We start from the raw sequence: 15,594 nt of genomic DNA, 5'->3' as shown, positions 1-15,594 counted from the left end.
TGACCAATCCACCTAGCTTGCACATCTTTGGGTTGTGGGGGCGAAACCCATGCAGACACGGGGAGAATGTGCAAATTCCACACCGACAGTGACCCAGACCCGGGATCGAACCTGGAACCTTGGCGCCGTGAGGCTGCAGTGCTAACCCACTGCATCACCGTGCTGCCCTGATAGCATCTGTGTTGATAATAAGACATCAGTCAAATCTAAGATTCTTCTTGAGGATTGGAAGATATTACAGAGGAACAGCATTTAAAACAGAACAGAACAAGTAAAAGAGGATATGGAAGATGAAAAGTACATAAAATATTATATTGAGCTTGACTGCAACAGAGTAGAAGACCAAAGGCACGGAGGTCAAACTAGGACAGAGAGTTAATATGGCAAGTAAGAGGAAGCTGGAGATTGCACTTGTGAACAGTTCAAAATACGCAGCAAAGTGATGACCTCATCTGCATTTAGTTTCCCCGATCCAAAGGAAACTGCAACAAGTACAGAACAGATTTGAACTGAACCAAACAGATGAAAAGCTAATAATAACGTTATTATACTACTCCTTTTTAAAAAATATTTTTATTCTCCTCCTTTTTCACATTTTCTCCCGGATTTACACACACCAACAATAAACAATAATCACCTACAGATATGTCAATCCCCTTATAAGAACGATCCCATCCTCCCACCAACCCCCAATCATCAGCCCGCATGTTTACATAAACAAATGACAAAAAGGAATCAGGGATTACTCATAGTCATCCTTAATATACACAGCACCCCTCCCCCAACCCTCCCACCCCGCCCCCCCAACTAATGTTCGATGTTATCCAGTTCTTGAAAGTGCATAATGAATAATGCCCATGACCTGTAGAACCCCTCCGTCCTTCCCCTCAGTTCAAACTTAACCTTCTCAAGGGTCAAGTATTCCAACAGGTCCCCCCCCGCCACGCCAGGGCACAAGGTGGAGAGGCTGCTCTCCATCCCAGCAGGCTCCGCCTTCTGGCGATCAACGAGGCGAAGGCTACGATATCTGCCTCCGCACCCGTTTCCAACCCTGGCTGGTCCGACATCCTGAATATGGCCTCCCAGGGACACGGGTCCAGTTTCACATGCACCACCTTGGAAATTACCCTAAAAACCTTGTTCCAGTAGTCCCCTAGCTTTGGACAGGACCAACACATATGAACGTGATTAGCCCCCCCCCCCCCCCCCCCCCCCCCCCCGCAACGCTCACACACATCTTCTACTCCTTCAAAGAATCGGCTCATCCTTGCCCTTGTGAGGTGCGCTCTATATACCACCTTCAGCTGTATCAGCCCCAACCTCGCACATGAGGTGGAGGCATTTACTGTCCGGAGCACCTCACACCAGACCCCCTCCTCTATAATCTCTCCCAACTCTTCCTCCCAATTTGCTTTGATCCTTTCCAGTGGTGCCTTATCCTCTTCCAAAATAGCTCCGTACACCGCTGACACTACCCTCTTCTCCAGTCCCCTTGTCGTCAGCACCTCCTCCAGCAATGTGAAGGCCAGTTCCTCCAGGAAGCTCTGTATCTCCTTCCTTGCAAAATCTCGAACCTGCATGTATCTAAACACTTTTCCTGCACCAGCCCATACTTTGCTTCCAGCTCCCTCAATCCTGCAAACCGACCCCTAAGAAACAAATCTTTTAGCCACTTAATCCCCTTCTCTTCCCATTTCCGAAAACTTCCATCCCACTTCCCTGGCTCAAATCTGTGGTTCCCCAGAATCGGCATTTCCCTTGACCTTGCTCCCAACCCGAAGTGTTGGCAAAACTGCCTCCAGATTTTCAGTGAAGCTATTATTACCGGACTCCCTGAGTACTCCCCCGGAGCTATCGGGAGCGACGCTGTTGTTAGTGCTTTCAGTCCTGACCCCCTGCACAAACTGTCCTCCAATCTGACCCACTGGGAATCAACCCCTCTGACCCAGCTCCGCACCTTCTCCACATTCGCCATCCAGTAGTAGTACATTAGGTTCGGGAGACCCAAACCCCCTGCCTGTCTTCCCCTCTGTAGCTGCACCTTTCTCACTCTGGCCACCTTCCCTTCCCATATGAACGAGGTCATACTTCCCTCACTCTCCCTGAAAAAAGCCTTTGGGAGGAAAATTGGTAGGCATTGAAAAATAAACAGAAATCGCGGCAACACATTCATTTTAACCGCCTGTACCCGACTCGCCAGTGACAGAGGGAGACCATCCCACTTTGCCAGATCGGCTTTCACTCTCCCCACCAAACTAGTGATGTTGTACCTGCGAAGCCTCCCTCACTCGCAGGCAACCTGCACCCCCAGATAACTAAAGTGAATCCCTGCCCTACGGAATGGCAGCCCCCCCACCCCCGGCCGAGACACCACGAAATACTCACTCTTGTCCAGGTTTAGCTTGTACCCTGTGAAAGACCCAAATACTCGCAGTAGCTCCAATATTCCTCCTATCGACGCGCTCAGTTCCGACACATACAGCAGCAAGTCATCGGCATATAAGGACACCCTATGCTCTATCCCCCCCCCCCCCCCCCCGCACTATTCCTTTCCATGCTCCCGAACGTCTTAATGCGATGGCCAACGGCTAAACGCAAGTGCAAACAGCAGGGGGGACATAGGACATCCCTGCCTCGTCCCACAGTGGAGACAAAAGTAGCTCGAACTGATATTGTTTGTGCGGACACTCGCCTTCGGCTCCTTATATAATAGCTTTACCCAGTTCACAAATCTTGGTCCAATCCCAAACCGCTCCAGAACTGCCATCAGGTACCCACATTCTACCTGGTCAAACGCCTTCTCGGTGTCCAATGCCACCAGCACCTCTGTTTCCTTCCCTTCCGCCAGTGCCATAAGAACGTTCAAAACTCTCCTAATGTTCGAAAACAGCTGCCTCCCTTTCACGAATCCCATCTAATCCTCGCCTATCAGGGTGGCACTCCTCCAGCCTACCCGCCAGTACCTTCGCCAATACTTTTGCGTCCACATTCAGAAGTGATATGGGCCTATACAACCCACACTCCATCGGATCCTTATCTTTCTTTAGCAACAGTGAAATCAATGCATGCCCCGAGGTTTGTGGCAGCACCCCCTTCCCTATCGCTTCTTCAAACATCCCCACCATCAGGCGTGCCAACTTATCCTTGAAATTTTAATAATATTCCACCGGAAACCCATCCGGCCCTGCCATCTTCCCCGACTGCATCCTCCCAATCACATCCTTTATCTCCTGCTCCACTATTTTTTTTATTTTTTATATAAATGTTTTTTATTGACTTTCCAAATTCCCACCACTCCAAGGAGATAATTTGCAAAGGGGATTCCCGATGGGGACAGGGCCAGAGTATCCACACTATAATCGCACAAGGCAGATTGGACCCAGGCCATCGTGAAAACAAGGGGCTCCGCTCCCTGAACAGTGTGCTGGAAATACCTAATGGCAGTGCTCCTGCTCCACTATTGCTCCTTCTAATGTAGCCCTGTCCCCCTCCCCTAGCCTCGGGTACTCCAACCCTTCTAGAAATTCCTGCATCTCACGGTCTCCGCGGGGTGACTCTGAACTTTACAAACTCTCATAAAACTCCTCAAAAACCTTGTTAATCAGCTCCGGAGCCACCACCAACTTCCCTGCCCTATCCCTCACCTGAAGGTTATACTACTCCTACTTATTCGAGGATAAGATGATTGTTCACCTAATTATAACAATAAAGCTTTCAGGAATGCAGTATTGACTGTTCACGGAACTAAACATGACTCAGCTTAGAATTACTGTTTATTGTCTTACTTGGCCGCAATTTAATATGGCACAACTATAATAATGGGCTGGATCTTGCTTTAAAAATAACAATGTGTTGCTGGTGCCATTTTTAGTGTGTATATCAGCAGGTCCAGTGGACGAAGAAATGTGCCGTCTCAAAACTTGCTGGTTAATTTACACCCGTCTCAGGCCAGGACGTCGGTACAGTAGTTTGCACTGCTGCCTCACGGCACCGAGGTCTCAGGTTCGATCCCGGCCCTGGGTCACTGTCCATGTGGAGTTTGCACATTCTCCCAGTGTTTGCATGGGTTTTGCCCCCACAACCCAAAGGTGTGCTGGATTGGCCACGCTAAATTGCCTCTTAATTGGAAGAAAATGAATTAGGTACTCTAAATTTATTTTAAAATGTTTTTACACCACTCATTGTTTCACGCCATCAACATCTCCTCCTCAGCATCCCTGTTTTTAAAACAGAGTTGGTTTGCAAATTAATTTTCCATTAAACTCACATCAAAACAAGTCTTGTAATCAAAAACGGACTTTTTAAATGTTCTGATAATTCCTAATACAATGCTAATTAACCCTTTTGGCCCCAAAATAAACAGTATAAACTGTGGAGACTCATTTCTCCTGGTCGCAGATTGTTCTCAGAAATTAGGATTTTTTCTGACTTTTCCTTTCTGTCTCTTCCCCCCCCCAGTCCAATTTATCTTCCCCCTCTCTTTCTTTCTCTCTGCCTGATATCACTCTCATTTGCCCTCATTCCGTTTTTTTGTCTCAATTCTTAAAACTCTGTTAAGGAAATTAATTGTCAATCCCTCCATACGCTGAGGTCCACTCATTGCCCTTATCACATCATTACGGAGCAAGCAATTCAGTTTTTTCAACCTATTAGTTCCAGGATTTAAGGATATTTCAATAAGTCATCTGTTGTCATCTTTTCTGCTTTGTTATATTCACCTAACATCTTTCAACTACCTAACCTGTTGCAATATAAATCATTGCCACCAAAGAGACTCAAGAGTTTGAATATAATTTAACATTCCTGATTATAGATACTTTTTCTTCCAAGTATTTCCTTACTTGGGGTGGAATCTTCCATTCTGGGGTTTAAATCCCATGGCACGCAGGGAAGTTGGAATAATTCCCATTAGGTGGCGGGATGGATGAACATGTGCAATCTTGCACTGTTCAACTCACTAATTGTGCATCTGCGAGGAGCACATTAAATGTTGTGGTGAAATCGCCTGCCCCATTGTTAGCTCATGAGGTAGAAGGCCCTGGTATCATCTTTAAGCAGCAGCCAAGCAGTCATTGACACACTGCAGGCCAGGGGCTCCACACTACTTCTCCAGAGTCCTTGTGGCCACAGTTCACACTGGAGAAGCTGCCAAATTTGATCAACCACATCCCAGGACATACAAAGGCACCTCCGATTTTGCCTTTAGCTCATTTCTATATAAGAGCCTGCAATATACCCATGGTATACCCGTGGTTGAGCCAATGCTCATCGTTGCAGTGGACCCTTTTCAATAACATCTTGACTTCTTGAGGCCACGCTGCCTCTTGTTACTCAGGACGTTGCTCCTTCTGGCCCTGTGCCAACCTGTGATGGGCCCTCCTCCTTATCTGGATGAGAGCCATTTCCAAGGCAGAGTTGCCTACAACAAGCATCAATGATGCCTCAGTGGATCTATGAATGAATTGGAGCGATATATTTAGTAAGTGTATCCTTTCCAGCTTTTCCTCCATTTCAAAGTCAGCATCCGGCCTCCATCTAGATATAACATCCACACTTCATGCCTTCCAGGTGAAAGATATCCTGGAGGATAGAGATGGACATTCCTCCTGTATGGACACATTTCTCTTTGATCAGGGCGATGAGAGCTATGTGCAAGAAGCCTCCCTCTGACACACTTCTGGTTGCCTCCCTCAGGACTCTCTTAAAAATTTTTTTTTTAGAGTACCCAATTATTTTTTCCAATTAAGGGGCAATTTAGCGTGGTCAATCCACCTATCCTGAACATCTTTGGGGTGTGGGGGTGAAACCCACGCAGAATGTGCAAACTCCACACGGACAGTGACCCAGGGCCGGGATTCGAACCCGGGTCCTCAGCGCCGTAGGCAGCAATGCTGTGCCACCGTGCTGCCCCCTCAGGACTCTACTAAAAGTCCATTGCCTTGGTAGCATAGAAAGCCTAACTACATGAGTCCTTGTCGGCATGATCATTCACTCGGGAGAATGGAGGTGTGGAGCTGCGAGTTGGCTGCTAGCTGTGCCCCTTGGAGGCATCCACTTCCCTCCTACCCTTCATCCCTGCCTCTGATAGCAGCTGATGGTAAATGGTACAGAATGAACAGCAGCTCTATAACCTTGCTGGAATCTCTATGTTATGAGATCCATGAGTTGTGAACAAACCTGTTACCATATGAGGAGAACACAATTGAGCATGGTTAACATCAAGTTGTTTCATCATTTTTGGGGTGGATCTTTAGTCAGCTATTTGTGCTGACTTTGCACTCCCACCCACCCAAAAAACCTTCCTCCGAGATCGAGGGATCTCACTGGCTGACTAACAGTGCTAGCCAAGATCAAATGTGAAAAATGGTGTGCATCATCTTCCAAAATCAGTCCACCAATTTCGACCCTCCCCTTGCCACCCACTAATGTTCTTCCACCCAAATATCACCATTCCTCTCCCTTCTGTTACCCTGAATATCTCCCCATTATTCTGGACCCTATTACTATCCATCTCCACATGCCTTCACTCCCCATCCTGACCTGACATGGGTCCCCATGCCCGTGCTGACCCTGCCCCCTCCCATTATTCGAGTCACCTGCCTAGTCCAGCTCCCTGACCTTCCATGAGACCTTCACCTACCAATCCCCCACCCTATACCTGCCACTGACTGGGACTGTTTCCTCCTATTACCAGTACCCTCAGTTCACCCTTCAGGACCCCACTGTTGACATCATTGATCCTGTCCTCTATGATGCCCCCCTCCCCTCCTAGATAATGGCTTGAATTTTTCACCTGCCAGGTGCGTGCAGTCGGTGGACCTGGAAGTGGGTGCGAAATGCACTTCCAGCCACAATCGGCCCCATGAGCGTGACTTCGCCCTGATTGGCTAATTAATAGGCCCTGCTGGGGACAGTGAGAAGGGGGTGGACGGCTTTTCCAATGGGTTTCCGGAAGGCTAACAGATGCCTCAGGGAGCTGCAGCATTGTTCCAATTATATTTGTATCAAGCGAATGTTGCAAACTCTCCATCATGCAGAATCAAGCAACTGGCAGCATGATACATAACACTTCAGCCCTCAATCATTTTATTTTATTTCATCCCAAAGATTTTATTCCACCCTGGATCGGGAATGGTAAAAAAAATGTGAATGCCTCCTGATCGATAGCCTGTGCGCCAAGCGTAGAAGCACACTTGCAACGTGAAATTAGGGCGAATTGCATGCTGAATGGGCTTAATTGCTCTTTCAATTGTCGGTGGGTGTGCTTTTGACTCCTGTACGCGCCTGCCAACAGAAATATCATGCAAGGGTACTATGCCATCTAGAGTCGCGAGTTGGCTGCCGTCCACCAGCTGTTCCTCTTGCAGGCAATCATCTCCCTTCCTCTTTTCATCCATTGCTCTGTAAGAGTAGATGGCAAATGGCACAGACTGAATGGCAGCCTTCCTCACTTAGCTGTTTCTCCTGTCCAGCCTTTGCTCCACTCTACCTTGCCCTTTCAGCCTTCGCCTGGCTCCCATGCCCAGCTTTGGTGAAGCATTTATCACTAGACCTGAGTGAAGTTGTGCGCATTCCCCAAGAAAGCAAAAGCAGCACCTCCAGACTTCAAATTCGCAAAGCACGTGTCACTTATATACAGGCGTCGAGGTCCCAGGTTCGATCCCTGCTCTGGGTCACTGTCCGTGTGGAGTTTACACATTCTCCCCGTGTTTGCGTGGGTTTCGCCCCTACAACCCAAAGATGCACAAGGTAGGCAGATTGAACACGTTAAATTGCCCCTTAATTGGAAAAAATTAATCTTATATACAGGCGTAAATCTAAATGTTCCAAATTCTTGTTGGTGCACAACTCAATTTGGAGGGCAAACGTAATTCCGGGGAGATGGCCCTGTAATGAGCATACCTAAGATATACATTCATGCAAATGAGGTTCACAATATTGTTTTTCGGGAAAATTTATCCACCTTTAACCTTCCTCGAAAGCCCAAAGGACAGAATTTAAACAGTTTAACCCGCAGTCGGGAAACAGATTGTTTTTGGCTCCTGTCAAATTGGAGCCACAACCTGCCACGATTCCCATTGCTGCCGGTACCAAAGCATTCAATCCTTAACCTTCTGCTCTTCTCAAATGTATTTTCTTTCACTTCTGCTCAAACTTTCTGACTTTTGAGTTCTGAGGACAGAACTTTTTATGCCTTGGCAAGAGTAAAATAGTAGCTGAGGCATTCGGACCCATAAAATCACTCGTGCCCACTGTTGGAGTTTCTGCGCCAGCACACTTGCCATTACACATGAGCACTCAAGCTATTTTTAAGAGACATCTGTTATTAATAACTATCTAAATACACAAAAAAAGACAGTCATTTATGAGAGAAAATGCTCTGAAGTTCTGAAACATTGTCAAACAGTATGTGAAGATGTTAACCCTTCAATGATAGGTTGGCTGAAGCTTTTTCTCCAGTTTGAAGGCTGGCTCTCCTTCTAAGGGAAGGAAATGCGGTACTGATTTGCAGAAGTGCAACTCCAATAAGTGAAGTAGAAATTAAGAAACTATCTTGTAAAAAGTTCAGTGAATTGAATTCCATCCAAGCCATAGCATTGGAACGAACGGTGGCATATGGCTGTGATTATTCACATTATGATTTTTCTCAGCCCCATCTGCAACAAGAAGGAAATACTGAGGCTGAAAAGTAACCTTGCTTATCCTGCCCTTCATGCTTTCAGTTATGATACCAGAAGTTCACCTATGTGAAGAATACCCTTGCCAAAATGGAGGCAGTTGTTACCCACGAGGAAATAGTTATATTTGCACCTGTTTGCCAGGATACACTGGGGAGAACTGTGACATAGGTAAGAGCATAAATAGACACTGTGTTTGTTGAGTGGTACACAATGCTTTCAACTATTTTTACTGGAAATGATTTAGATTAAGTCTTGGAATGCCAGTATTATAGGAATGTCATGCTATAATCAGAGTTTCAGTAGATGGGCTGCCACACATAACGCCAGCAATCTGATTCTGTTTCCAACAAAACACGAGGAACTTCTCCAGTACACTTTGTGCACGCTCTGCTAATGTTATCTGAAATTGCGAGCATTCAAACGCTGAGCTAGATGCAGGTTTAATAACAGATGCTACAAACCTTGATCATGGGAGCCAATTGAACACATCTCAAAAAATATATTTTGACAAAAGGTCATCTGGACTTGAAATGTTAGCTCTTTTCTCTCCCTACAGATGCTGCGAGACCTGCTGAGATTTTCCAACATTTTCTCTTTGGTTTCAAAAGATATATAAACCTGCTGGTCTGTTCAAAAATATATGTTTTGATGAATTTAGAATTCTGTTCCTCCAGCCATTAATGCAGTGCTCACTATCGTGATGACAATCCTCACAAATACACCCCTTATGTTTAAGCAGGATTTTTTGTTTCAACCCAAGTCCTGATGAATCGGTGATAGATGAGGGTGGGCAATCAGCCAAGGTGTCACCTTGCCATTGATTGCTGTCACAGGAAGTGATGTCAGGTCATTGAGTACATCCTTAAAATGCAGATTGTACACCAATGACACAGTGATGCCAGACCTCTCATTTTCTATCTTTTTGTCAGAGCGGTGTGAGGCACGAGGAATGGCAAAATATGTCTCATGTGTCGAGGTGCAGCGGAGGAAATTCACAGGCCAATAGATCGCACTTGCATGCACTTAGGAATTATAACAAACTTTTGCTGCTCTCTTCCCCACCTTTCGCTATACATTTCCCCAGAGGCAACCACCTCCGTTACACTGATGCAGTCACCCAAAGTTTGTAACCAGCCATTTTATAGCCCACTCAAGGCAGGCTGCTCAGCACAGACCGGAATACATAGCACATAGAACATAGAACAGTACAGCACAGAACAGGCCCTTCGGCCCTCGATGTTGTGCCGAGCAATGATCACTCTACTTAACCCACGTAACCGGTATACCCGTAACCCAACAATCCCCCCATTAACCTTACACTATGGGCAATTTAGCCTGGCCAATCCACCTAACCCGCACATCTTTGGACTGTGGGAGGAAACCGGAGCACCCGGAGGAAACCCACGCGCACACGGGTAGGACGTGCAGACTCCACAAAGACAGTGACCCAGCCGGGAATCGAACCTGGGACCCTGGAGCTGTGAAGCATTGATGCTAACCACCATGCTACCGTGAGGCCCCCATGCTACCGTGAGGCCCCCTAATACCATTTTGGAAATATTCAAAATGTTATAATTAGTCCAATCCGGAATATTCCATAAATGTGTATGGCAGCCAATTTGGAAAGGGATAGATTCTCCATGCTGCCCTTTCACCAAAATGGCAAGTCACACTTTGAAGACTACTAGGTCACTATATGTAGAAAAATCACATTAATATTAATATCTCCGCAACAATGCAATAACAGCCTGCTGTTCTTTCCGAATGAATTTAGTATTGGGTGTCTAATTGAATTTTCTTTAATTTGCCGATCAGTGTATTATTACATTGCTGATAGATAGTCAGAGGCACTGGCAACCAGCAACTGACTGAGAGGCTGGGCAACCAGTCTGGAAGCAAACACAAATAACAGGGCCACATAAATAATCTTAAAACATAACAGCACTATCATCTGGAAGAACTAAGAATAGCATTTTTTAAGGTGCTACCACCCCTGCAGGAAGCAATGGACTGTGAGTGAGAGGGCAGAGGACATTCCGCTATTGCCACCTCACAGTTTTTCTATAAAATATAGATGGGCGGGTTCTCTGCCTCGTCACACCCATTTTCTGGTGCGTGGGTCCCCACCGGCAGTGGTGTCTCCGTCCCGGCAGCCAGCCAATTGGGTTTCCCATTGTGGGCACCCCCACATCGTTGAGAGATCCGGGGACGTGAGTACGCTGCCAGAGAAATGGAGGATCGTGCCGACGGAGAATCCAGCCAAGTTGTATTTCAGATATTCTTTCCATTAGGTGCTGTTACAGGTCCAGGGGACACAGATTAAGAGATGCAGGGGAGGCTGTGAGGAAGTACTTTTTTTACCTACAGAATGATAATGGTCAAAGCTGCCGACAAGGATGATGGAAGTGGAGCTGATGAATGATTTCAAAAGGAAATTGGATGGGCATTTGAAGGAAATAAAACTCCAGGGATTGAGGGGGTAATGGGTCTGATTGTATTGTTCTAAAGAAGGCTCCCATAGACTCAGTAAGCTGAATGGCTTCCTCGTGTCCTGTAATTACTCTATGGCCTTAATATGCATGGAGCACATGGGAAGGTATAGTGGAGAACCTTTCCAATTTGGCAGATCTGTCTCCTTTAAAGAGGCTCTTACCATTATATTTTCATTCTAGGGAGGTGGGTGGATGCCCAGACCGGCAGACAGGAATGTCTGCCCCTGTTTTCCAGGATAGAAGCCCAATTTTAATGATGACCGGCAGGCCAACAAACCCTCACCAGTCTGCTCCCACACACTCCACATGCCTGGACTACCCGACATGCAACTTCCATATCCCCTTGCCACTCATGCCCCCACACCATCCGTGCTCCCCATGTAGCCTCCATAGCCATTCACCCAACATCTAGCATGGGAGTCTCAGGATAACTTCGAAATGGACATTCAAACAAACCTAACAATCTAACAGAGCTGTCACATTAAAATACACTTCCTTCTGAAAATACCTCTCATCCATAAAACCCATTCAAAAATGTAAATTTCCTCAAGTGATCAATCTGTTATGAAAATAAACAGACATCCACTTACAACACCGTAGACAGATAATTTTAAAACTGACAATCAAAATAGAAACACAGCCCACCCGCCCCAACGCGCACTAGGATAAGGAATTATAGGCCATTTGAAACTCAGCCAAACATTCATAAAACTCCAGCTATCAAACCAAATCCTGGGTAATATCAACAATGGAGTCTATGAAAACTGAAAAGGAGATGACCATTTTTTAAGGTAAAAAAGCTGCTTTTTTTTCCATTTCGAAACAGTTTTTCTGTTAATCAATGGAATGTAGCAGGAGCTGAGTTTTTTTTTCAATTATCAACAGCAGGATCATTTTCTTTTTGAAGATCACTGAACATTTCAATCTCAGTCCAAACATGGCTATAGAATTTCACCTGTACAATTTCTACAATTTTAGATACATTATTGGACTTCCTCCATCGTGAAAAATACTGTAATACATGTAGGCAATTAGATAATGGTGGAGATATAATGGTCACCTTACCAGTGCAGGGCAGAGCACAATAATCAAACACTGCAGTTCAAATACATCTGACTTACATTACAGCAGATAACTGTTGAAACTGTAAAAGCAGTCACAAGACCTACGGGGACACCGCAATTGAGCTCACCTTGGGACTCGTGGAAAATGAGCTCCCCCACTAATGGGTAGAGGCCCGCCAGCTAGGGCTTGTAAATTCACTTTCTCAAAGCTGGCCCAACTAGGACCAGTATGATTGGTAGTCCCGGTTGGGACCTTTGAGCTGTAAGCTGCATTGCAGCTTTTACTTTATGTTGGTTACTAAGTGCAGCTTAACTTACCTTCTCAGGCCTCCTTAGCCTTTATAAACTGAAATATTTTTTTTTGTGTTGCATTTCAAAGCCCGTCAGTGAAAGAATGAAAGAGCAGGGGACTGGATTGTTTTGATTCACCATTGGGGTCGGCTTCCCCTGTGGTTCATGAACTCTTCTGAGGTGCCATGAACCACATCGCCGACTAAAACATGCCCAACTCCATGAGAATAGATGGGGATCTGAAATGTCACTTCCACACTGGAGTAGGCAAGGACAGGATTGCCGTGTGTGGCCTACCTGCACCTGTATCATGGACTATTAAAATCCCACATGATGGAAATAAGGGCAGGAACATGGAATCAGGCCCTGTCTGCCAATTTTAAATCCCCCCCATGCTGACATGGACTGAGGCATGAAACTCCATGGGCCTATAACTCTATGAGGACAGCTATATATTTGCTCTATTTATGTAAAAAGATCCAATTCAAATGAATAAAAAACAAATTGAGATCTGGATCTATTTCTGTACCAAGATCGTGATTGTTTGCTGAAGATATCCTTTCAATAATGGTATTTGGAGGCTGTCTGTGAAGTGTTCTTTCCATGGGAGTGTCAAATATCCAAATGAAGCCCTGGTTGTCTCAAATTTGTTTCTGGTACTCTGAACTTTGTTAGTTATTGTATTTGCTTTGCATTTCAGAATTGACCCAAATAAACCTGCAGGGGAATGTTCCTCCCCATCGCGGCAGGAGTGGAGCCGTAAAATGTGGCGGGCCAATCAAATGTCCACTGACTTCGGCAGGGCCATTAAATCCTACCAAAGTAACATTCCGCTCCTGAACCTTCAATCTTTAGAATTCTATCAGTCGGTCATGGCACTAATTTTTAAGATACTTCAAGTGCTACTGTTTGTTTATATGAAGACACAGGACGATTCAGTAAAGCTTTGAACTGGAATGCCAGCTTGATTAATTAAGGCTGCTTTCAATTTTTTTGGAAATTAGGCTAAACCTTCAAAGAAGCCACTTCCTGGTTTGCTCTTTGAAGAAGCGTGGCAAATCAAATAGTTTGCTTTAATTACTGGCTGCTTTAGTTCTGGCAGGCACAACAAGATAGCAATTGTGAAAGCAATGCTTGGTTTAATTAACCACTAACCGATGAAATGCATTATTTCCTGCAGATATTGATGAATGCCAATCTAACCCTTGCCGTAATGGAGCCACATGCATTGATGGTGCCAATTGTTTCAGTTGTATTTGTTTGCCAAGCTATGGCGGTGCTCTGTGTGAACAAGGTAAGCCCAAAGATATACTAGTTAAAATATATCATTGCTTGCACTGCTGAAGTGAAGTCAACGGACCAGAATTCATCACATCTGCCAAATTAATCCATTATCCTTCTACTTTAGGGAAGTGTTGATGATTAATAACAATATTATTATATTGTAATAATTGGGGTGGGGAAACCACTGCTAAACATCAATTTACTCTTCATTTTCATCATGATTTTTTTTACACCATGGCATGTCTTTAACGCAAATTGCAACATCCTGCATAAGCGCTTGGCAAGCAAGCAAGCAAAATTAGCCCGCCATATGTTTTACAATGAGGAACATACCACTTTAAGCCTGAGGTAGGTACACATCATTAAGTCATCATCGCAATTGTACAATATGTGCCTTAGATAAAGCCTGATCCCTGGTCCAGAGAGTATCCATTCAGTTTCTCCAATAGCTTAGTTTTTGAAGAACTGTGGAACTTGTATTATTCTTGTCGGATGTCCTAATTTATATTACAAGAACACTTGTAGCTGAAGCTATAAACAATTTATTAACGTTAACTGTGGGTCAACTATATACAAAACACCAGATGAATAACAGTATTAACAAGCACAATCAACCTCTCTTCCAGTTCTCCAGTCAGTCTCTGGTCACCTGATTCTAACATTCACTTATATACTAATGAGACTCCTAGTGGTCAGTCGGTGAATTACAACACAACCAGACCTGCATCATACATACTCAGAAGGCCCCAAATTTGATCCTCAAGCTCTACTGAATTGACTGATCTCAAGTGTGTTTTGCTTGGGTTCTATCATTGCCTCAGTGCACCGAAACTTGGAAGGATAAATAATCAGATTGGTTTCCTGCTCCTGATTGTTCTCGAGTGACATTTGCAGAAAGTGGAATAGACGATGGTCTGTGATCCTCTGAAAGTCATCAAAAATCCTGGAATTCCATGTGAGAGAGTCTTTTTTCAATAAATTCATGGGATGTGGGGCGTAGCTGGCTGGGCCAGCATTTTTCGCCATTCCTAATTTCCCTTGAAGGGGCAGTCAAGAATCAATCACATTGCTGTGGACCTGGAGTCACTTGTAGGCCAGACCAGGTAAGGTAAAGAAACACTGGTCCAGTGCCAATACCACTATGCCACCATCTCCCCCTATACATTTGACTTATTCAGTCACCCAAAGCCAGTGATTCCAATCATAAATGGACAGAATCATGGAATGCCATTCCAAAAACATCAGTAAAGATCCTGGAATCCAATTTGTCTCAGTCACGGGTCAACATCTTAAGTCAATTCACTATGGTAAATATTTATTTCTGAATCAATATCACCAAAATATGAAGATGATTTAGTCATTATAAAAGAGAGGGTATAGTGGAATAACTGTTGTGTTACTGAATTAGTTATCCAGAGGCCTGACAAATATTTAGAGACATGAGTCCCGCCACAGCAACTGAGAAATTTAAATTCAATTAATTAAATAAAATCTCAAATAAAATGTTGGTATCAGTAATGGTGGCCATGAAATTGCTGGATTTCTGAAAAAACCTATCTGCCACCTTGAACATTGATTTCCTCCACCACACTGCACCACACTGTTGCAGCAATGTGCACAACATCGAAGATACACTGTAGCAATTTGTCAAACCCCTTTTGGCCGTACCTTCCAAATCTACGACCTCTAATACCTAGAAGTACAAGGGCAGCATACAAGTAGGAACACCCCAACCTGTAGGTTCCCCTCAAAGGAGCACACCATTCTGACTTGAAGGTATAT

The 15,594-nt window shown here is 44.9% G+C and overlaps 1 protein-coding gene across 3 annotated transcripts in view; it reads left to right on the top strand.

Moving 5' to 3' along the window:
- Positions 1-15,594, top strand: part of LOC119970550 (versican core protein-like) — a 225,779-nt gene that overhangs the window by 155,282 nt on the left and 54,903 nt on the right. For all 3 annotated transcript variants that reach the window (XM_038805361.1, XM_038805360.1, XM_038805359.1), the window contains exons 10-11: positions 8,724-8,849; positions 13,709-13,822. In XM_038805361.1, coding sequence (XP_038661289.1) covers positions 8,724-8,849; positions 13,709-13,822 — 240 coding nt within the window. The remainder of the gene's footprint in view (positions 1-8,723; positions 8,850-13,708; positions 13,823-15,594) is intronic.

This window comes from Scyliorhinus canicula, chromosome 8 (assembly GCF_902713615.1).
Source record: "Scyliorhinus canicula chromosome 8, sScyCan1.1, whole genome shotgun sequence".
Taxonomy (NCBI): Eukaryota; Metazoa; Chordata; class Chondrichthyes; order Carcharhiniformes; family Scyliorhinidae; genus Scyliorhinus; species Scyliorhinus canicula.
The sequence above is the reverse complement of the archived record's forward strand: the minus strand, read 5'-3'. Positions and strand labels throughout refer to the sequence as shown.